Source organism: Pecten maximus, chromosome 7 (assembly GCF_902652985.1).
Source record: "Pecten maximus chromosome 7, xPecMax1.1, whole genome shotgun sequence".
Taxonomy (NCBI): Eukaryota; Metazoa; Mollusca; class Bivalvia; order Pectinida; family Pectinidae; genus Pecten; species Pecten maximus.
The window spans coordinates 21,099,104-21,122,519 of NC_047021.1; the positions used below are offsets into that span (position 1 = coordinate 21,099,104).

General features: G+C 36.5%; 2 protein-coding genes across 5 annotated transcripts; one reads left to right on the forward strand and one right to left on the reverse strand.

Moving 5' to 3' along the window:
* Window positions 1-373: 373 nt before the first annotated feature.
* LOC117331885 (mitochondrial import inner membrane translocase subunit Tim17-A-like) lies at window positions 374-8,956 on the reverse strand. Of its 4 annotated transcripts, none has more exons than XR_004533686.1 (8): window positions 8,824-8,956; window positions 6,496-6,601; window positions 6,032-6,095; window positions 5,525-5,653; window positions 4,709-4,744; window positions 4,345-4,419; window positions 2,691-3,043; window positions 374-2,470 (listed from the first exon to the last, which is right to left on the reverse strand). XR_004533686.1 is itself a non-coding variant. In XM_033890842.1 (7 exons), exons 1-7 carry the CDS (start codon window positions 8,847-8,849, stop codon window positions 2,949-2,951), a joined length of 531 nt encoding a protein of 176 aa, XP_033746733.1. In that variant the 5' UTR covers window positions 8,850-8,956; the 3' UTR covers window positions 374-2,948. The 4 variants fall into 4 exon arrangements, 1 of the variants encoding a protein (XP_033746733.1); XR_004533684.1 differs by having other exon boundaries at window positions 374-2,654; XR_004533685.1 differs by having other exon boundaries at window positions 2,563-3,043.
* A 5-nt stretch (window positions 8,957-8,961) lies between these two features.
* Window positions 8,962-21,947, forward strand: LOC117331886 (dolichol-phosphate mannosyltransferase subunit 3-like). Its single transcript, XM_033890843.1, has 5 exons — window positions 8,962-9,095; window positions 11,136-11,255; window positions 12,783-12,812; window positions 14,441-14,518; window positions 19,745-21,947. Exons 1-5 carry the CDS (start codon window positions 9,087-9,089, stop codon window positions 19,802-19,804), a joined length of 297 nt encoding a protein of 98 aa, XP_033746734.1. The 5' UTR covers window positions 8,962-9,086; the 3' UTR covers window positions 19,805-21,947.
* Window positions 21,948-23,416: the final 1,469 nt, after the last annotated feature.

Sequence of the window (23,416 nt, forward strand, 5' to 3'; positions counted from 1 at the left end):
TTTCAGGAAGAGTACCTGTATACTTGATTTTCAAGATGGCGGCCATGACAGCCATCTTAAATGTGGGACAGATCAAAATTTCAGTTAAAAGGTCATGTAGTAATAACTTTAAAATTGATTTTCATTTAGGACCAAAAATAATCAATGGACTACTCACTCGTGGAGGCCATTTCTCTATCATCATCCATTCATGCTTAATATTGATGAGATAGTTCACAGATACCGACAAACAAACTGCCATGACAAAAGCTCAAAAAACAGAGGTACAAAATTTATGTGGATGAGTGCCATTCCATTAAGGTAGCCTAGCCAGTGATGCTTAGGCCATACAAATAGTTACCTGTATATTTCTATACAAAACTCAACACCTTTGTTCTCATTTGTTACTTTTATTTTTTCCAAACTTCACATATCAAACAGTCATACATATAAGTACATCCATATGTGCTGTTCTTAAGATCTGTATTATACCGGTATATCTACTGTACACTCCCATGGTGGACACAAACTCTGTATGATAAATGAAGTACTCATATCAACTCAATATTAATCCACCCTTCTAAGATTGTTATTGTTTGCTTGGCTAATGTTCAATCACATTAGGAGTTTGTCCTAGTAATTGTGAAAGGGCAAAAATATAAACTGCAGCAAGTTCCCTCCATTTCATATCCCAAGTACACCTTAACAGATTGCCAATGTAACATCTGGTGGCGTTATTACTTAATGTAACACTTCTAACATTTTTCATACAAATCAATACATAGAATTATAAATAAATCATTGAACAATACAAAGGAATAGTAAAATGGATATTTATGAGTCAGAATCAGTTTAAACTTTAAATCCTGTATTCAAAGATAACAAGGACCGACTTTAGATCTAAGTGTATCACCAAGCCTGTACACACGAAAGAATCATATCTGGTATGCTCAACATCATAATGACCTTAACAGTCAAATGTCACTTATATAAATGTCTTAATATTGATGGAAATGAAATTGTTACAAAAATGACAAAATGAATCTAATATCTCACTAACAACCATTAATAAAATGACATTCTAATAGCATAAGATTAACACAGAACAATCAACTGTGTAAATAACATATATAAAGATGAACTCACACTCTCTCTGTGTACTTCATTCTATCTACAAACTCTCCACCAAACTCTCCACACAAACACACACTATATATACATTACTGTGGCGATCACAGTTGATCACCATAGCAACAAATTCTCATAAAAACATTAAAATCTAGCAGACACTTGTCATCTGCAGTCTGTATATACATACGCACATATATTGGTATGAGAACAGCTATTTTGCTCCATAAATCACATAATTTTGTTGACTAATAATCTATTTTCATAATCAAATTGCCAACTGCTCATTTGTTTTCAATGTCTTAAGTTCTTAACCATGTCATTAACCCCCCTGGCAAATTACCATAAATCTCGAGGCACAGGTGATTCATAGTCCCATTAAGTCTGACACAGCGCTAATTCCCTCACAATATTATCAATCTCATTGAAATATGCAAATTGCAGGATATTTTTGAAAAGTAAACCAGAATCTCTCTTGACATTACTAGAGACGACCCAGAAAGTGATGACTTGATTGAAGATCACTCAATCTGCTGAATAGTCAGATTCTACACTAGATTCTTAATATTGCAATTCTTTAAATTTCAACTTTCCAGTTGTAAATTTATGAAAGCTATGACTGTAATAATTCATTACCCCACAAGAAGTCTGGATAATAAACAGAAGACAGTAGTTATGTGGCAGTGCAAGTATCTGAGGTGGTCTTGGGAGAAATACAGATATATAACTTAAATGCAATAAAAAAGACAATAGCTTGGATTCCATACACTTTTACCTTCTTACAAAACAACAAAATAATATTTTAGATAGAGGTCTTCATTTAATGAAAATTATTATTGCAATGCCTAGATGCAATATGACTGTTGCTGTTCCTTATATGCGACTATTTTTTTTTTTTTGTAAGATCTTGACTAAATCCTTTCCAAAAACAAGGGAGGTCTTCCTTCAATGAAATTCAACACACAGATCAGGATGGTCATACAAATATAAAATATATGCAAGTTATTATTTTATATATATCTACAGTACAATCACACCAGCAATCAGTCAGATAAAAAGGTTGTAGTCACACATTATTCAGTTTAACCCTGATTAGACCAGAAATGTGAGCCAGCATTGTATTTTTCTAAACTGTACATGATATTCCTAAGGAGCATTTTTTTTATTTCACAATAAATCATTATCATAGCAATTGGTATCATTGCATGTTGTTCTTTGCAGATCTCGACCAATGCCACAGTGTACTGTATCAGGGCCTCTCTTACCTACGTCAAAAAATCTACATATCATAAGAGGCATTCATAGTTTCACACATTCCTTATCCACCACTCAGCACAATGAGGTGTGTCCATGAGGGCATCATCTTCTTATGTGTCCATTAGGGTAATATCTCTCCATGAGGGCATCACCTACTTGTGTGTCCATGAGGGCGATATCTCTCCATGAGAGCATCACCTACTTATGTGTCTATGAGGGTGATATCTCTCCATGAGGGCATCACCTACTTATGTGTCTATGAGGGTGATATCTCTCCATGAGGGCATCACCTACTCGAGGGTGATATCTCTCCATGAGGGCATCACCTACTTATGTGTCTATGAGGGTGATATCTCTCCGTGAGGGCATCACCTACTTACATATCCAGGAGGACGATATCCATCAAATAGAGGTATCTATAAAAGTGACATCTTTCCATGAGAACAGTATATGTCCATGGAGGTAATGTCTATCCATGAAGGTGACAATTATTCATCAGATCAGTATATCTGTCCATGAAGATAACATTGATCAAAAAGCAGTCTTTATCACATTCTGTATAGGAAATGGCTCTATAACAGGAATCATTGATACGAAGCCATGCCATACATATTTGTATTTGAATTTCCTACTGGTTTGTCAGGGAGTTGATTGGGATCTTCTAACATTTGTCTGTTGGCTGTTGAAAAAATAAAACCAGTTTATTACTGAATATATAATAACAGTGTAATGCTCATTTGACAATCACATCTTTATTCTACCAACACATCATGCTTTTCATATAGTTTTAAACATATATTCAGAACTAAAATTGAAAAATAAATATGAAGTGATTGTTTTAGTTTAGTTTGGTATAGATTAAAATTACATCCTATCAACAGCTAAGGTAATTTAAGGGTGACCTCCCCTGTGTGCGAGATGCATGCATGATGAGTATGCCTGTGTATTTTGGGAGGCTGCAGTATGTTTGTGTTTGTCTCCTTGTAGTAACGAGGAACTGATGCTGACTATATAATGAGAGAGAAAGTTAAACATTATATTGAGGATAAGATGTCCATAAATTTTAAAGCCCCACTCAGACTAAGACCACAGGCACTTGTATCTGGTGATTACTTAGGTTTGGTTTGTTTTGTTTAACGTCCTATTAACAGCCAGGGTCATTTAAGGATGTGCCTGGTTTTGGAGGTGGAGGAAAGCTGGAGTACCCGGAGAAAAACCACAAGCCTACGGTCAGTACCTGGCAACTGCCCCACGTAGGTTTCGAACTCGCAACCCAGAGGTGGAGGGCTAGTGATAAAGTGTCGGTACACCTTAACCACTCGGACACCGCGGCCCCCTATCTGGTGATTACCACCCAGAGTTAAAATACAATATCATCGATATGTACTATATACAGAAAGGTATTCAATTATCATTCAAGACTATCGGAAAACCATTTGAATATCCTCATAAAAAAAAAAAGAAAATTTGACAGTTTTCACTTTTATGACGCATTTTGATGTTACATTTATCATTATACAATATACAGGGTGTGTCACATGTGTTTAGCTAGTAAAAGACATAATTTATCGTTGTATATTTCAGTGGTTTTCTAACTAGATTATGCAATATGCTTTCTCAAATAGAGCACACAACATCCTTATCAGTATCTACTGTGTTTCTCCTATATTGTTACTTCGTTCTTATTGCATCCTTCAAAATTTTCAATATGTAGTGGGAACATGTGAGGGAAGTTTAAATATTTTAGAAATACAAGACTACTGAAACATATTTGAAACTGTCATTTCTAACAAACATATATATCAACCGTTGTCTAAGATTGTAACAAAATTGCTTTTCAAACAGCTTCATATGAGGCATCTTTGGCAAAGAACCTGTGTTTCACTTTAAACTGAAAATAAATAATTAAAGTACACAAGACCTGGTAAGAGTAGTACTTATACAGAACATACAAGGAAGTATGGGTGACATTAGACTTACCAGGATCAAACTGAGCAGCTGTTATATAGGTGATGAAGATTCCTACTCCTTCTATCATACCGAGTAATAAACCACCTGCAAAGGGAGATAATCTTATAATGTAGAAAAAGTTAAAACATGTAAAGGGAGATAATTTTGTAATGTTTCATAGATAACATAATTTACAGGCATTCAATCCCTATACCTTATACTCAATTTAAATATTGATCAATTATATCTCTAATAATATATATCTTAAATATAATTTTTCACCCTGGGAGATGGCTCTCAGTCTGTGTTTACATATATACCTGTAAGTGGAACCAATTTTTAAGTATCCATATATTTTTTTTAATGAAACTGTCGAAATGAAAGCTTAACTTACCTATAGCAGCCGATGCCATCATCTGATAGGGTCCATCTTAAATAATCAAGCAGTAAAGACATGTAATTATAAGACTTGTACTATAAGTTGATACAAGATCACTGATCAATTTAATGTCTCAATAGGGCAATGAGAAGCTTCTAAAAAACAAATAAAAAGCATTTAAATGAACTCTTAAAAATATATATGTGGGTAACATCATCTCTATTGGTGATGCCATCAACAAATCCTGGAACATTCCACATGAAATAGCAATACATTAATACCTGTACATGCATTTCTTTCAACTTTTTTAGTTCATAATGCCACTAAGCAGACTATTAATAGTTTTTTTATTACAACTGACTCCTAAGTCACTTTCCAATAGCAGACAAGTTGAATAGCTCCTCAAATACTAAACAAGTGCAATCAATTATTGCGAAAGCTCACCGGCGGCAGCAATTACACTATGCTATCATTTTTTATGTATGTATAAGCATGTCATTTTGAAATTGTACGTCACATAATATCGCTCCTAGACCTCTAATGGATGTATAAACCAAATAAGAAGGGTGTGGACTTACAAGCTTTCCAAAACTTACCCCCAAAATATTTAAAGAGGGTTTTTGTGCCAAATAAATTAAGTCCACTAAATGGGGTGGGACGCTTACGCGGATGCAGACGCTGGGGGTACAGCATTAGCTCACGGTTAATTGTAACCGGTGAGCTAATAAGATTTTCAAATGACGGTGTATAGTACACAAAAATATTCATAAATTCACTTCTTAATACCAAATAGCAGACTAGCAACCCTGTGTTACATATTCATATACTCACTTCGTATAGATAGAATTCCTCCTGTCGCAGCACCACTGGCTATTGAGTTGATATAGTCTTCCTTTCCACGGAAGTAAACCAAGAGACAGTCAATCCCCGAAAATAATCCACCCCATATAGCAAAGTTACCTGTAAATATACATTAAAAGTTATGTTTATGATCTCATGACAAACTATTAGTGAATTATTAATTATTATTAACTTCTTGTATCATTGGTGGTGCTAAAATAAAGTGTAATATGATTTTAATAAACAGTTGCCTGACAATAACATGTATTCGTTCTTTTTCTTTCTTGGTTCAGCTTATTATAAATCTAAATCTTTCTGTTTCCTTCTTGGTTCAGCTTATTATTAATCTCAAACAAACTCTTTCTACAGGCCAAATATGGTAGGAGTTATTCTTAAATAAACAAATTTTCAGTCCAGTTTCTGTATACTGCTGTACTTGCAGATCAGACAGTTCACCATGTAAAACCTGTTTACAGTTATTAAGTAAAATGTTATTACCGCCAGTGATTGGTGATTTAGTTCTAATGTTGTGTGCCATCCCAGTAAGCCTGTTCCATTTGCCCTGTAAAACAATAGATTAAAAGTTTAGATCATCATTAAATCTCTCAACTCATAACATTTATATATTTATATATTTTACCTACTTTAGAATAAAACAACACTTAATAATCAATTCTGAAATTAAGTCCATATTCTTTAATAATGAACATTCTTAAAAAGAATAATCTTAATACCCAAGTTTGCAAAATCAAGAGTTTTTTTTTAATAACATGCCCAAAAATGGAATATTCTATGCAATGGGTATGTAAACATCACAATTGATATTTCTTATTTGTATATATCATTGACTTGTGTGTAGTATCATGCATGGCTGTTAATTTTTATCAAACCATGTAATAATGATCTATAAGTCATATAAAGAGTAACTTAAGTGTAATAGAGCAGTACAATATAGTACATACTGGTATTTTTGCAGCATTTCTGTATCCTGAGAATCCGTGGAAAATTGAACCTCCTATTATTCCAATAGAAAAGGCTCCCCCACAGTCGTCCATGATTCTCCATGGACTGCAAACAAATCACATACATTTAATGACTGATTTATACACTAATTAATTTTCTACCTTCAAGTGACTCATATAAGGACATTATATCCTAAACTGTTTTGAATTCATGAGTCAAAATCATTGTTTTAAATGCTAAAAGTTTTTAAGAGAAAATATTTGATACAGAACAGGGCTCAAAGTGGTGCCTATTTTAGTGGCCATGGTGCCTTAAATTCACCATTGGCGACCAGTTATTGACCTATAAGGCGCCTGCATGGCCACTAAAAAATTGTGTAAATTTGGAATTTGGTTGATCTTTCAGCGATGTTATACAGAACTAAAGATTTTTTTTTTTTAATGTAAGACAACTTGGCCGGGCGACTAACTTTTCCCATTGGCGCCTAGATTTTATGACTTTGTAGCCAAATAGGCCACCTGGTAAAAATATCCACTTTGAGCCCTGCAGAATTTTGATATACAGTAAAACCTGCTCTAACAACTGCCTGTCTATAACGACTGCCTGTCTATAACGACCAATTTTTAGATTGCCCGTGAGATTTTACAATATAACGACCACCTGTCTAATGTGACTAATGACTGGTGATTTTGGAATGACGCCTGTTTGTTTTCTATAGCGACCTATTTCTGTCAGCCATCTTCTGCTCTGCGCAGTCATCCCTCATAAAATCCCCGGAAATTTCAGACACTTTGACCTGGCCTGATTATATCAACAAAAGAGCCCCACAACCCTTGCCTGATTATATCAACAAAAGACCTATATATAGCTACCACCTGTTAGCCTATAATTAATTTAGTTGCCTTGGCCTGGGGCTTAATGAGAGGAGTAGGGTCACCATGCATGTCAGTGTGTTACATTACAACCACAGGTTCTAGCCTCGTCTGTCAATAGATTATATATTAATGTATTGACAGACGAGGCTAGGACCTGTGCTACAACTGTGCGTAGGTGGCTTCATTTGACACGGTCAGTTAATTCTGTGATAACAGCTAGGATACATGACTTCAAGAACAAACACTGGTCATATCTGTCAACAAGATTTACTCACATGAAAGCCAATAATATGCCTTTCTTATGTAGCTGTCGGTATAGGAGCGTTTGTACTGTCGCCATCTTTAATTAGTCAATACTAATGTAAAGTCTAAACTGCCCCAAATATCCGGATTTCAATTAGGGTCAGAAAAAAACAACTTTTGGCTTTAAGAAGTTAGTTTATGTCACAAAATTATTAGTAGAAACACAAACATAAGTGATTAATTATTGTGTATTCCTTTTTTTAAATTAAGAAAGAAAGGGAGTTAATTTGATAGATACATATAGCATTATTTCAGAACAAAATATTTGAAAAAAGTATCCATAAGACCATTTTGAGTTATATTTTGTCTTTGAGTCCACAAAATCATTTAAGATACAAGTTATTTATGGCAGTTTCATGTAAATTGGTTGGCACAATAATTTTGACCTGTCTATAAAGTCAATCTGTCTATAGAGACCGTTTCCCCCCCCCCCCCCCCCCCCCCCCCTTAATAGACAGGTTTGACTGTATTTAGATTGTGAAATTGAAATTTTAATTCTACATGCTGTTGAGCAGTTGTCTCGAAGAACCAGTTAACATTCTTGACAACAGATGTGAAACACATTTTTATCGTCAAATAAAGCAATGGCTGCTGATTGTAGATGCTCCACAAAATATTAAATAATATTATTAGAATCAAAACGGCATGTTATCTATATGTTAGCGGTGAAAGTTCTCAACACCAACAGGCAGAATTGGTACAAAAAGATATGGATTCCAAGCCAGGTATGTTCTACAACAATATAATGTACACTACAATAGGCCTACTCACGTAAACAGACAGATCAGAGACAGCCCAGTTCACAAATTACAACCCCCCCCCCCCCCCCCCCCCCCCCTTGGTTACATAAATTTACTTCAACTATAATAAAGTATAACGATAATTTCAGCGACAACATATTAATCTAAGTGTAGTTTTTAGTGTAGTTATTCATCTGGTCTAGTTAAACTACACATAGGCATGATATATACGTATATAATTGCACAGTTAAACCTTTTAGTAAGATATCCAAGCACATGGTCTGATGAAACCATGTGGTCAGATGTCAATGGAGAAGGTTTTTACAGAACGTAATGTGTACATCAAATGTGTATCAATAGAAAACAGATGGAGTTGACGAAACATTTGTTATTTTTGTAAATACTTTACCATGGATCTCTCGCGTAATCTTCCATTTCACTTCAAAATCTGTTTCACGACGACGACCTTCTTCCTTCCATCGAAAGGTTACTTAATTAAAGGATCTGACAAACGCTTTTTTCGACGAACAGGCCCGGTGATATTACAAGCACACAAATGACCACGAATGCGTCGGACCGGAATGACGCAAAACAACGACGTGGATTTAGGATTAGATTGAAATCTACTTTCATTTTAGATAATTCCTGATTGTCACAAAGCTTCATATTACAATGTCAGCGGTAGGTTTAACGAAAATTTGGCTATGCTCGAATCTTTGGATATATAATACGCCTTTTTTCATACGGTGAACTAACGTCACAGAAAGATTTTCTCACGCGCATGCATATTGTTAGGTTTTGTTACTGAACTGTTAGGCCTACATTACCGATACGCGTGTAGATGTCGATCTGTTAAATAGACATCCCAGTATCTATGTTTCAGCGAGGATACATCATGCCGCTATGTTGTTATTCTTGAGACGTTTCATTTGCTGAGCAGTCTGTAAATGTATAAAGGGAGATAACACAAGGACAATACTGTAGTCAATATCAAAATTTTAATGCACTGGGGCACATACCAGAGTCTTAGGGTAAACTGACAGCTCAAGCATATCCATACGATAGTGACATGCTCTTGTGATCAATGTATGTCTGATTTATTTCAATGATCGATGTCTTGGTCAACAAAAACAAAAGCTGTATTCGTCTACAATGTGCTGCTTAACAAGTGTTATATATGGTGTTACTTTTGATCAGCATTGAAGGGTTAGGCTTAATAAAAAGCCCTAAAGACACCTCTTAACCTTTTCACATCCACCACTTGTGACCCTGTTGAGAGAGAGAGGTCTGCATCACTTCCTCGACTGCAATCTATCATGGAAACAAATAAAACGGATTGATGTACACCCATATTGATTAAATGATTATTTTCTTGCTCATAGTAGAACACTGATGTAGGTCTTGGCCTACTGAATATCAACCCAAATTTCCTTTGCCCCTGACACAAGCATAATAACACCTACCACCTATACAGTCTATACATGTATATAAAGATAGTGACCCTAGATACAGATGGTGTGTCAACTGTTAATAGTCCAAATATGAAACTGAACACCAATTTGTCTTTTGTGAATGAAAGTTGATGACCATATTGAGGAAATTAGAACTACATTGTACAATATTTTTTATTTATTTTTTTTATTTTTTTATTTTTTTTAATGAGGAATCTACTATACCCGATACATAATTAAACATGCGCACTGTAAATAGAATTATATAAACAGGTGGTCAAGAAGCGGACACGCTTATAAGAAGACCGATAACTGCTATTGCTATTGCTATAATATGTTGGGTAGTTAGGCCATTAAACGTCTGTTGAGAGGAAAACATTTACCATTGTCATCAATCAACATATTAACATATAAAGTTATATTTCCTAGTGACTTATTAGAAATTCTAAGGGACTTGAAGTCAATATTTATTATTTATTTACTGTCGCCTTGCAATTGTCATTAACCACTAGTCAGATGTAAGGCTGTAAAAGCAGATGTAAAACCAGTGAAATAAAGTCAACAATCAGGTTGAAATCCACCCTGATGTCTTTCCTGCTTCAAGTTGTTGTTTCATTTTGTAATCGCAGTATAGGCAACTTAACCTGAGTGTATATACCGGTATGTAAAAGGTAAAAGTAGAGAGTATAAGGTCACCTTACTAGCTCAGACTAGTAGGAATTTCTATTTAGCCTAGTGATAGGATGTCGCCTTTAGAGCTAAAGGTTGTTAGTTCGAGCCCCAGCATGGTCAGGGTATTTTTCCTCCTTCATATTGCACATACATGTCTATATACTTCACTGAGTATATATCAGTACCAGACTACCGGTCACTAAAACATCACACATTAGCTTCTCACTCTCACTGTGTTGTATGAACCTCTGTTTAAATCCAACTCAAAGACATTTTTTTTTCTAATGTTTGCCACATTGACTGTTCTAGAAAACCCCAACAACACATCTTCACTTAGAAGACTGAAACTTTCAGATAGATTGAAACTTTTATTAATTGGACTAATCCTCCTCACATCCCATGTCACCCTGAAGTCCATCCTCAGATACCCACGGTTGATTGCACTTTGCAAATTAAGTTAAATGTACTTGTAGTGTAGTTTAGTACAACTGATCTTGGGTATCTGATGATGTGTGAACTATGACTTTACCATATAGGCTACAAGTAATGAGAAAAATAAGGAAACAGGATTTTAGTTTGAAAACTTTTTTTTTTTCAGATACCCAAGCTTTTCCAGTGGCTGTTTGGGGTGGGATCTTTCCTGGTTGTGTGGCTCAGCCTTGTGCTAAACTATGTAGAGACAGACTTTTCCAAATCATATGAAGATGTTATATTGTTGGTAAGTACTCCAGATAAAGAGTGTAAGGATGTCATACTATCCATTTATGAAAAAGCCAAAGATGTAAGACTGTCGATATAAAGAAAATGGTGATGTCCATGTAGAGATACAATACAATCTGTAGCTGTATGCAGTAAGTATAAGGATGTCAATCATACTCTGCAGGGAGTAGAGAGTGTAGGGATGTCAGACTGCCAGGTAAACAGTGTAAGGATTTCAGACTGTCGGGTAAACAGTGTAAGGATGTCAGACTGTCGGGTAAACAGTGTAAGGATGTCAGACTGCCAGGTAAACAGTATAAGGATGTCGGACTGTCAGGTAAACAGTGTAAGGATGTCAGACTGTCAGGTAAACAGTATAAGGATGTCGGACTGTCAGGTAAACAGTGTAAGGATGTCAGACTGCCAGATAAACAGTGTAAGGATGTCAGACTGCCAGGTAAACAGTATAAGGATGTCAGACTGTCAGGTAAACAGTGTAAGGATGTCAGACTGCCAGATAAACAGTGTAAGGATGTCAGACTGTCAGGTAAACAGTATAAGGATGTCAGACTGTCAGGTAAACAGTGTAAGGATGTCAGACTGTCAGGTAAACAGTATAAGGATGTCAGACTGTCAGGTAAACAGTGTAGGGATGTCGGACTGCCAGGTAAACAGTGTATAGATGTCAGACTGTCGGGTAAACAGTATAAGGATGTCAGACTGCCAGATAAACAGTGTAAGGATGTCAGACTGTCAGGTAAACAGTATAAGGATGTCAGACTGCCAGGTAAACAGTATAAGGATGTCAGACTGTCAGGTAAACAGTATAAGGATGTCAGACTGTCAGGTAAACAGTGTAGGGATGTCAGACTGTCAGGTAAACAGTGTAAGGATGTCAGACTGTCAGGTAAACAGTATAAGGATGTCAGACTGCCAGGTAAACAGTATAAGGATGTCAGACTGCCAGGTAAACAGTATAAGGATGTCAGACTGTCAGGTAAACAGTGTAAGGATGTCAGACTGTCAGGTAAACAGTGTAAGGATGTCAGACTGTCAGGTAAACAGTATAAGGATGTCAGACTGCCAGGTAAACAGTATAAAGATGTCAGACTGTCAAGTAAACAGTTTAAGGATGTCAGACTGTCAGGTAAACAGTGTAAGGATGTCAGACTGTCAGGTAAACAGTGTAAGGATGTCAGACTGCCAGGTAAACAGTACAAAGATGTCAGACTGTCAGGTAAACAGTGTAAGGATGTCGGACTGTCAGGTAAACAGTGCGTGTATATAACATACCATGTATCTGATTGTATACAGTAGGTATATTATTTCCATTCTATTTAGATATAGTATTAGTGTGCCACCATCTGGTTATAATATATAATGGTGTCCTACTATCTGACTGTGTACAGAATGTATAGGGATGTCATACTGTATCATGTAGAGAAATTTGAGGATATATATATAAGTGAATTCAAAATTATGATTAGCTCTGTTTCTGTACTATTACAGATATCCAGTTTCACATATATTTATTTTCTCTTTACAGCTCCCGTTATATTTGTTAATAGCTTTTGCAGTAAGTATTTGTCTGATACTTTAAAATTCTTTTATGAGGTTACATGGTGATTAGCCTGGTGTATACAGCTATATATTCACATATTAATTTTTTTCTAATGCGCAAAGTACAAGTTAGGGTTTCATAACATGCTTTTGATGAAAATTGTGAGAAAATTATCTGCTCAATGTTCTTATTGAAACTGTATGCCTCAGTTTACCATATATATATTTAAAAAATAAAAGAGATAATATTTAATTTGTTGACATTTTTTGATAGAATCTCGCTAGATTGATTTTCAAGTACAAAAATGTATTTGCTTGGCTCTGATTGCATTATAACAGGTTTGCATTGTATTAGTTGAACAGTATGAAATATTTGGATTTATTACATTTTTACCAGTGAAATATTGAAAATTATTCATTCTATAAAAGTGATATTTTTCATTTGTGAACAATATCACTAGTGAAAAATATCACTTTTTCTGAAAAATGAAAAAAAATCACTTTTTTCTGATTTGACCAATCAGAACACTGTTTACAAACGACAATGGGGAAAATTAAGATTTGCATATAGCTCTCTGTCATGTTATATGATGTCATAATGCAAGATAGAATATACATAACATCATGATTTGGCCTACATTTGTGACAGGGGACCGCAATGAATTCTGGGAGAGATTGAGCTGCCTCGGTATATTTTGCTATAAAATGTAATAAACAGAATATCTAACAGTATCTTTAGTAATACAAAATACATTTTACTTGTGTGGCTTATATTTTTATATTTTTTACACATGAAAAATATCAAAATATAAGCCCCACTCCTGTCAGAAATACGTTTGGTATTACTGAAGACACTGTTAGATATCTTCTATATATTATGAAATGGACAAGAAATGAGTATAAACTATAATGAAGCAATGAAATTGTGATCCCAGCTGAAATTTCTAGTGAATAGCTTACACACTTGCTTATTTCACACTTGTATTAACCCAATACTTTGCATAAAATCAATGACAATGACTCGGTGAGCTTTCAGTTCTGAATTCCGTAATGGACTATATTTATTCAGTCTAATTATGGTAAATCACTTATATTTCGTCAGTCTAATTATGGTAAATCAATTATATATTTTGCGTGGGATTTATTTTCGCGTTAATTCGCGAGGAGAGTCAAACGCGAAATCAAAATTATGTATTCGCGAATAAGTCAAATGAGGCGAGTTCACGAAATTAAGTACTCGCAAAATATAAGTGATTTACAGTAAACTGACCACAGAAAAGATATTTTGATGCTGACAATAGTTATATAAGTCATTAAACAGTAATACAAGATGTATGTGGATGTATTCCTTTAATATTTAACCAATATTTACATTGTTTATAAGTTTGATATATATGTATATGTTTAAAATGTCATGTTGTATTTACATAGATGATAATTATCAGTTATATGCCAAAACCAAACAACAGCAGTTCTGAATTCACTTTTGGTAAAAATGTTCTTCATACAAAAATAAGAATTTTATGACTTAGTAGACTTTAGATAGACCCTGGTTTTGTTATGACATATAAATAAATACTGTACATGGATGTTATTACACATTCTTATATTGTTGCCTTAAAATATTGTTGCAAAATGTTTCAGTGTGTCTCCATAGCCATCATAGGATACAGAGTAGCCATATTTAATGATTGTGTTGAGGCATCAGAGGAGTTACAACAGGTTTGTGTTTTTATGGATTACTTCATATAAATGTCAAAATAAATTCATACTTGGAGGAGAAAATATTTATTACTGGATAGAATGTCTTAAATCTCTTGAAAAAAAGTTGAATTTTTCACAGAAATATAAACAATATACAATACACATTACAAAAGAAAATCTTTCACACACACACATAGTATCTCACTTCTTGTACTGAATTGATTTTTAGGTCATCTGACCCAAAGGGTCAGGATGACCTATAGTCATCGTGCTTCGTCCGTCGTCGTCCGCCGTGCGCCGTGCGCCGTCCGTAAACTTTTTCTTTCAAAACGCTACTCCTCCTTAACGCTTGGGTGGATTACTTCCAAATTTGGTTTGAAGCATCATTGGGGGAGGGCAATCATATTTTATATAAATGAGGCTGGTCTGACCCCTGGGGCCAGAAGGGCGGGGCCCCAAAAAGGGAACTTAGGTGAATATTGCTATAAAATCCTACTCCTCCTTTACCCTTGGGTGGATTACAACTAAATTTGGTGTGAAACATCATTGGGGAAGGGCGGTCATATTTTATATAAATGAAGTTGGTGTGACCCCTGGGGCCTGAGGGGCGGGGCCCCAAAAGGGGAACTTTGATGAAATTTTGCTATAAAATCCTACTCCTCCTTAACCCTTTAGTGGATTTCAACCAGATATGTTGTGAAACATCATTTGGGGAGGGCGGTCATATTTTATATAAATGAGGCTGGTGTGACCACTAGGGCCTGAGGGGCGGGGCCCCAAATGGGGAACTTTGATGAAATTTTGCTATAAAATCCTACTCCTCCTTAACCCTTTAGTGGATTTCAACCAGATATGTTGTGAAACATCATTTGGGGAGGGCGGTCATATTTTATATAAATGAGGCTGGTGTGAGCCCTGGGGCCAGAGTGACGGGGCCCAAAAAAGGGAACTTTGATGAAATTTTGCTATAAAATCCTACTCGTCCTTAACCCTTTGGTGGATTTCAACCAGATATTGTGTGAAACATCATTGGTGGAGGGTGGTCATATTTTATATAAATGAGGCTGGTGTGGCCCCTGGGGCCAGAGGGGCGGGGCCCCAAAAGGGGAACTTTGATGAAATTTTGCTATAAAATCCTACTCCTCCTAACACCCATAGTGAATTATTACCAAATTTGGTGTGAAACACCATTTGGGGAGGGCGGTCATATTTTATATAAATGAGGCTGGTGTGACCACTAGGGCCTGAGGGGCGGGGCCCCAAAAGGGGAACTTTGATGAAATTTTGCTATAAAATCCTACTCCTCCTTAACCCTTTAGTGGATTTCAACCAGATATGTTGTGAAACATCATTTGGGGAGGGCGGTCATATTTTATATAAATGAGGCTAGTGTGACCCCTGGGGCCTGAGGGATGGGGCCCCAAATGGGGAACTTTGATGAAATTTTGCTATAAAATCCTACTCCTCCTTAACCCTTTAGTGGATTTCAACCAGATATGTTGTGAAACACGGGGAGGGCGGTCATATTTTATATAAATGAGGCTGGTGTGAGCCCTGGGGCCAGAGTGACGGGGCCCAAAAAAGGGAACTTTGATGAAATTTTGCTATAAAATCCTACTCGTCCTTAACCCTTTGGTGGATTTCAACCAGATATTGTGTGAAACATCATTGGTGGAGGGTGGTCATATTTTATATAAATGAGGCTGGTGTGGCCCCTGGGGCCAGAGGGGCGGGGCCCCAAAAGGGGAACTTTGATGAAATTTTGCTATAAAATCCTACTCCTCCTAACACCCATAGTGAATTATTACCAAATTTGGTGTGAAACACCATTTGGGGAGGGCGGTCATATTTTATATAAATGAGGCTGGTGTGACCACTAGGGCCTGAGGGGCGGGGCCCCAAAAGGGGAACTTTGATGAAATTTTGCTATAAAATCCTACTCCTCCTTAACCCTTTAGTGGATTTCAACCAGATATGTTGTGAAACATCATTTGGGGAGGGCGGTCATATTTTATATAAATGAGGCTAGTGTGACCCCTGGGGCCTGAGGGATGGGGCCCCAAATGGGGAACTTTGATGAAATTTTGCTATAAAATCCTACTCCTCCTTAACCCTTTAGTAGATTTCAACCAGATATGTTGTGAAACATCATTGGGGGAGGGTGGTCATATTTTATATAAATGAGGCTGGTGTGAGCCCTGGGGCCAGAGTGATGGGCCCAAAAAAGGGAACTTTGATGAAATTTTGCTATAAAATCCTACTCGTCCTTAACCCTTTGGTGGATTTCAACCAGATATTGTGTGAAACATCATTGGTGGAGGGTGGTCATATTTTATATAAATGAGGCTGGTGTGGCCCCTGTGGCCAGAGGGGCGGGGCCCCAAAAGGGGAACTTTGATGAAATTTTGCTATAAAATCCTACTCCTCCTAACACCCATAGTGAATTATTACCAAATTTGGTGTGAAACATCATTGGAGGAGGACAATCATATTTTTAGCCCACCATCATCAGATGGTGGGCTATTCAAATCGCCCTGCGTCCGTGGTCCGTCGTCCGTCCCTCCGTCCGTCCGTCCCTCCGTCCGTCCGTCCGTCCGTAAACAATTCTTGTTATCGCTAATCCTCAGAAAGTACTGATGGGATCTTTCTCAAATTTCATATGTAGGTTCCCCTTGGTGCCTAGTTATGCATATTGCATTTTGGGACCAATCGGAAAACAACATGGCCGACAGGCAGCCATCTTGGATTTTGACCATTGAAGTTTGTTATCGCTATTTCTGAGAAAGTACTGAAGGGATCTTTCTCAAATTCCATATGTAGGTTCCCCTTGGTGCCTAGTTATGCATATTGTATTTTGGGACCGATCGGAAAACAACATGGCCGACAGGCAGCCATCTTGGATTTTGACCATTGAAGTTTGTTATCGCTATTTTTGAGAAAGTACTGAAGGGATCTTTCTCAAATTTCATATGTGGGTTTCCCTTGGTGCCTAGTTATGCATATTGCATTTTGGGACCGATCGGAAAACAACATGGCCGACAGGCAGCCATCTTGGATTTTGACCATTGAAGTTTGTTATCGCTATTTCTGAGAAAGTACTGAAGGGATCTTTCTCAAATTTCATATGTGGGTTTTCCTTGGTGCCTAGTTATGCATATTGCATTTTGGGACCGATCGGAAAACAACATGGCCGACAGGCAGCCATCTTGGATTTTGACCATTGAAGTTTGTTATCGCTATTTCTGAGAAAGTACTGAAGGGATCTTTCTCAAATTTCATATGTGGGTTTCCCTTGGTACCTAGTTATGCATATTGCATTTTGGGACCGATCGGAAAACAACATGGCCGATAGGCAGCCATCTTGGATTTTGACCATTGAAGTTTGTTATCGCTATTTCTGAGAAAGTACTGAAGGGATCTTTCTGAAATTTCATATGTAGGTTCCCCTTGGTGATTAGTTATGCATATTGCATTTTGGGACCGATCGGAAAACAACATGGCCGACAGGCAGCCATCTTGGATTTTGACCATTGAAGTTTGTTATCGCTATTTCTGAGAAAGTACTGAAGGGATCTTTCTGAAATTTCATATGTGGGTTTCCCTTGGTGCCTAGTTATGCATATTGCATTTTGGGACCGATCGGTAAACAACATGGCAGACAGGCAGCCATCTTGGATTTTGACCATTGAAGTTTGTTATCGCTATTTCTGAGAAAGTACTGAAGGGATCTTTCTCAAATTTATATGTGGGTTTCCCTTGGTGACTAGTTATGCATATTGCATTTTGGGATCGATCGAAAAACAACATGGCCAACAGGCAGCCATCTTGGATTTTGACCATTGAAGTTTTTTATCGCTATATCTGAGAAAGTACGGAAGGGATCTTTCTCCAATTTCATATGTAGGTTCCCCTTGGTGCTTAGTTATGCATATTGCATTTTGGGACTGATCGGAAAACAACATTGCCGACAGGCAGCCATCTCGGATTTTGAAAATTGAAACTGGTTATCGCTATTTCTAAGAAACTAATGAAGGGATCTTCCTCAAATTTCATATGTAAGTTCCACTTGGTGCCTTAATCTTAAATTTTATATATAGGTTCCCCTTCTTTGAAAAGTACTAGAGGTTTCATCTGAATTTACACATATAAGTAAGACTTAGAAGAAGAGAAAAGTAGAGAAAAGATCAATCTGACATGGAACCTATGAAGAACATTCAATGGTGGGCGCCAAGATCCCTCTGGGATCTCTTGTATATAAATGAGGCTGGTTTGACCCCTAGGGCCAGAGGGGCGGGGCCCCAAAAGGGGAACTTTGGTGAATTTTTGCTATAAATCCTACTTCTCTCTAACCCTTGGGTGGATTAATACGAAATATGGTGTGAAACATCCTTTGGGAAGGGTGGTCATATTTTATATAAACGAGGCTAGTGTGACCCCTGGGGCCTGAGGGGCAGGGCCCCAAAAGGGGAACTTTGGTGAATATTTGCTGTTAAATCCTAATCCTCCCTAACCTTTTGGTGGATTACAACCAAATTTGATGTGAAACATAAGGTGACGGCAATCATATTTTTTAATGAGACAGGTTTGACCCCTGGGGAAAAAAGATGGGGCAAAAGGAGCGCTTAGGTTAAACATTTCTTAAAAATGCAATTCCTCCTTAATGCCTGAATTGATTACAACCATATTTAGTATGAAACAACATTGGGGAAAGGCAATCCTAATTGATATAAATGAGTCTTGTCTGACCCATTGGGACAGAGGGGCATGCCCCAAAAATGGGAACTTGGCTAAAATTTTGCTTTATGATGCTGCTCTTCCTGGACAAGCTAAATGGATAAAAACCAAATTTGATCTAAAACATAACTGGCTGCAATAAATAATTTATGGTAATAATGCTGGATTGGGGTGTGTGTCCCTGCTGTAAGTGTAAGTGTTTGTCAGATGACCGTTAAGGCCCATGGGCCTCTTGTTAATAGAAATGAAGATATTTAATATCATTCAAATATTTATCATTTACCTTTAAAAAAAATTATGAATATTATTTAATTGATTTAGTGCATTAAGAGCTGTATGATGATTTAAAGTCTAATTTATTTTTTTATGTGAGCTTATATGACTAGGGAGAGATACAGCCCATTGGGCCTCTTGTTATTGATAGGTATTACTATGTTGATCAGTTTATCAAATAAGTATTTTGGAAAGAAATTTCCCTGCAACAATGTTTTTTATATTTATCTATTTCAGCAAATTGAAGAAGCCAAAGAAGACTTAAAGAAAAAGGGTTTCAAGTTTGTGGAGTCGTGACAACACAGATATATTGTACTGGGAGGGGGTTAATCTCAGTTGTCTTCTCCACGAATCAGACAGACTGCATCTCTTGAACGTTAAGGTCACAACAACATTATTCCTTATTCATGGTAGATAGTTTACTTGTATGTTTTTGTTGTTGGGTATAAATGTTTTCATTTACCATGAAGTTAGGAAATAGTGTGTATTGTAGGATGAGGAGATCAGTTATAAATCGGGTGGGAAATAATTAGCTCACCTGGCTCTTTGGCCGAGGTGAGCTTATGCTGTGGTGCAGCATCAGTCCATCATCCGTCTGGTGTCAACTTTTACAAAAAGGTCTAGAATCATGATATTTGGCTCGTATGTTCTGGAGTCCCATAAAGTTTGCCAAAAAGAAATGACCATGACCTATATTCAAGGTCACTGATTTGTTAAAACATTCAAACAACTTCATCTCACAAATCACAAATCAAAGGGACTAGAATCATGATATTTTCTGATAGGTTCTTGGGATGAAGCCCCCAAAAAGTTTTTAATAGGAGATGATCTTGTCTCATATTCAAGGCCACAAAGGTCAAATGTATCAAAACGTTCAAAGGACTTCTTCTGATTAACTGAAAGGCCTAGAATAAGTTCTTTTGAATAACTGAAAGGCAGAGAATCATTTAGGAAGTTAATAACAGGTGAGTAATGCAGGTCTGTTGGGCCTCTTGCTTTTGCGTTGCTGGGAGAGGAGGATGGAAGCTACATAAGATGTATAAAGATGAAATATTACTTCAGTACGGACTTAATTGAATGAGGGTTTATAAGATTTCTTGTATGTGAACAATATATAAACAAGATTTTTTTTTATAGAATTTTACTTTTATTGTATTCAGTACAAAATGTAAGGCAAATCTTACATACATGAAAAACTGTTTCTAAACAATTGTTGTTCATGCTAAAAATAATGTGGAAACAGATTTATAATTAGATTGCAAATTGTTTTTATTTTATTATGCAGGATGATTTAAATAGATTAAGGAATTATTCAGCAAGTTTTGTGAAAAAAAGTGATTATGTTTATATTCTTATAAAAGTCTTGCAATGAATGTGGTGATGGAGATTGTAGGATATGTATGACTGCAGTCAAGATTAAATAAGGTGACCTGTGTCTGTGATCTGTGTCTGGAATGAATGCTATTTGACCAAAGTTTGAGTAATTGTAGCATAATCATTAAGAATAGACTTGCCCGTTGTGTATAAAAAAGTACCAGTGCAATCTGACTGAGTAACTGTAGTCCAGGAATCTCAGTCATAATGTAATGTTAGCATTGTTTATGTAATGATTTCGGGTATTGTAAACAAGACAAACTGGACTCCTGGAGTTCAATCTGATAATATTTTCTCTAGTAGACGCCTTGTACATAAACTTTTGATGCAATAGTAGAGTTTGTCTTCACGCCATCCTTAATCTTCTGAAGTATTGAAATTAAAAAGGACCTCATTTAGTTTTAGGACACTGTGGGTTACCGATGATGGTTTTAGGAATACTATTCAAACCATTTAGAAGGACCCCATTTAATCTGAAAAGGACCTCATAATTATCAGGTTACCTGAGACAAATACATGTAGTCTCAAGTACCCTATTCTAATCGCCTTTTGTCTGTCGTTGTGTCGTCTGTCCGTAAAGATTTACTTTTTCGAATTCTTCTCAGAACCCTGCATCAGTTTCAGTGACATTTTGCAGAAGCATTCCATGGCAAAAGGTCAACCAAAATTGTGAATTATATGGTCCCTGACCTTTAGGGGCCTAATGGGCAGGGCCATAAGTGGTCAAATTGACTGAAATTTCTAAACTCAGGTGATCGTTAAGGCCCTTGGGTCTCTTGTTAGGAATGCCATTCAAACTATACAGAAGAACCTCACATAATCTGAAAAGGACCTCATTCATAAAATACCCAGTGGAAATAATCATTTTCATCATAAACATAAATTATTCATGTGAAATTGTGCATTATAATAAATGAGTTAATTTTACCATTGTACATCAACCATCATCTCTTTTCTGTATTCTTCATTATTATTATATAGGTATACATGTATTTACAAATTACGTTGTAAATGATAATCTGTAAAATTTCAATAAATTATTTGATAAATAAAATATGGAACTACATGTATTCATTTGTAAACACTTCTGTGTATCAAACCTATGAGAAAGAATGTAATATTGAATAAATGAATAAATATCAGAATTTCAAGGAAGTGGATGTGTCCCTGCATGGTTACTTCCTTTCATTTCACTCTGTCATAACAACAAACTTGATAGCCAATGGGGTCTGAGGATGCTGCATGGCCTGTAATCGTGAAATTATATAGAGTGGTTGATGATGAGGAAGCAAAGTGAAGTACCCAGGGCTCAGGAAAGTAACCTTGATCTTCAGACCTAAAATGTTTTTCAAAACAAACAGTTCCAGTAAAGCAAGTTTCTGTATGCAGTTTGTAATTAATTGACCCAGGTTTTAATACAAAATTAATACAAAATCAGTTAATGTGGGAATAAAATTTCTATCGAGTGCCCCCACAGAAATCTAACCTAGGTCTCCTTAGTGATAAACCCCAAATCTACAAACTGAGCCAAAGAAGCATGCTTGTCAGCTGACTGACAGAAACAATATTTAATCACTATACACAAGTCACACAGTTAGTAGATTTGTTACATACAGTCTCTCAGTTGACTGAGCATATGCTCCTTTAACCCTTAACTCCCTTAACTTAGATAGTGTTGGGGATTATTACGTCAGTAATTCCCAGTGTTTTATTTGGTGCATGAATGTGTTTCCCTTGCTCTTTTACATTGGTGCCCAACAAAATCCATGTCATGTAATCTGTTGACTTTCAGGTATATGAACAGTTATCTCAACTTTTAGACCCAATATTTTATCCTAATTAAGCAACAGAGACTATAGACCTGCTGAACATCTATTGCCATGACTGTGACCTTGATATTTGACTTTCTAGCTTGAAAATACATTCTAAGGAATAATTTTAGTAAGAAATCAACAAGGTAATTATGAAACAATGCCGCACTTCATTGATGCACTGTGCATCAATGAAGTGCGGCATTGTTTCATTATTACCTTGTTGATTATACACTACCACCATAATGACCCTCGGGATATTTATTGGATACCTGTACAAATCACCTACATGTATACCTGATAACGTGGGTCCTGAGACACAATTAGGCTTCACACAATACCCGTCACAGGTGTTGTTTTACGGTTGAATGGCTTGACCTCGTGTCATAATCGCTCAGGTAAGGCTGTTTTCTTAGTATTTTATCAATAGAACCGGACACAAAATCAGTCGGGTGTTCGGAACTCAGAAGGCTCGGTATTTGGAAGTTTTTAGGTCACCTGAGACAAAGTCTCAAGTGACCTATTCTAATCGCCTTTTGTCCGTCGTAAACAATTTACATTTTCGACTTCTTCTCCAAAACCGCTACACCAAATTCAATGAAATTTGGCAGAAAGCACCTTTGGCTGAAAGTCAACCAAAATTGTGAATTATATGGTCCCCACCCCCCAGGGGCCCGAGGGATGGGGCCAAAAAGAATCAAATTGACTGAAACTTCAAAAATCT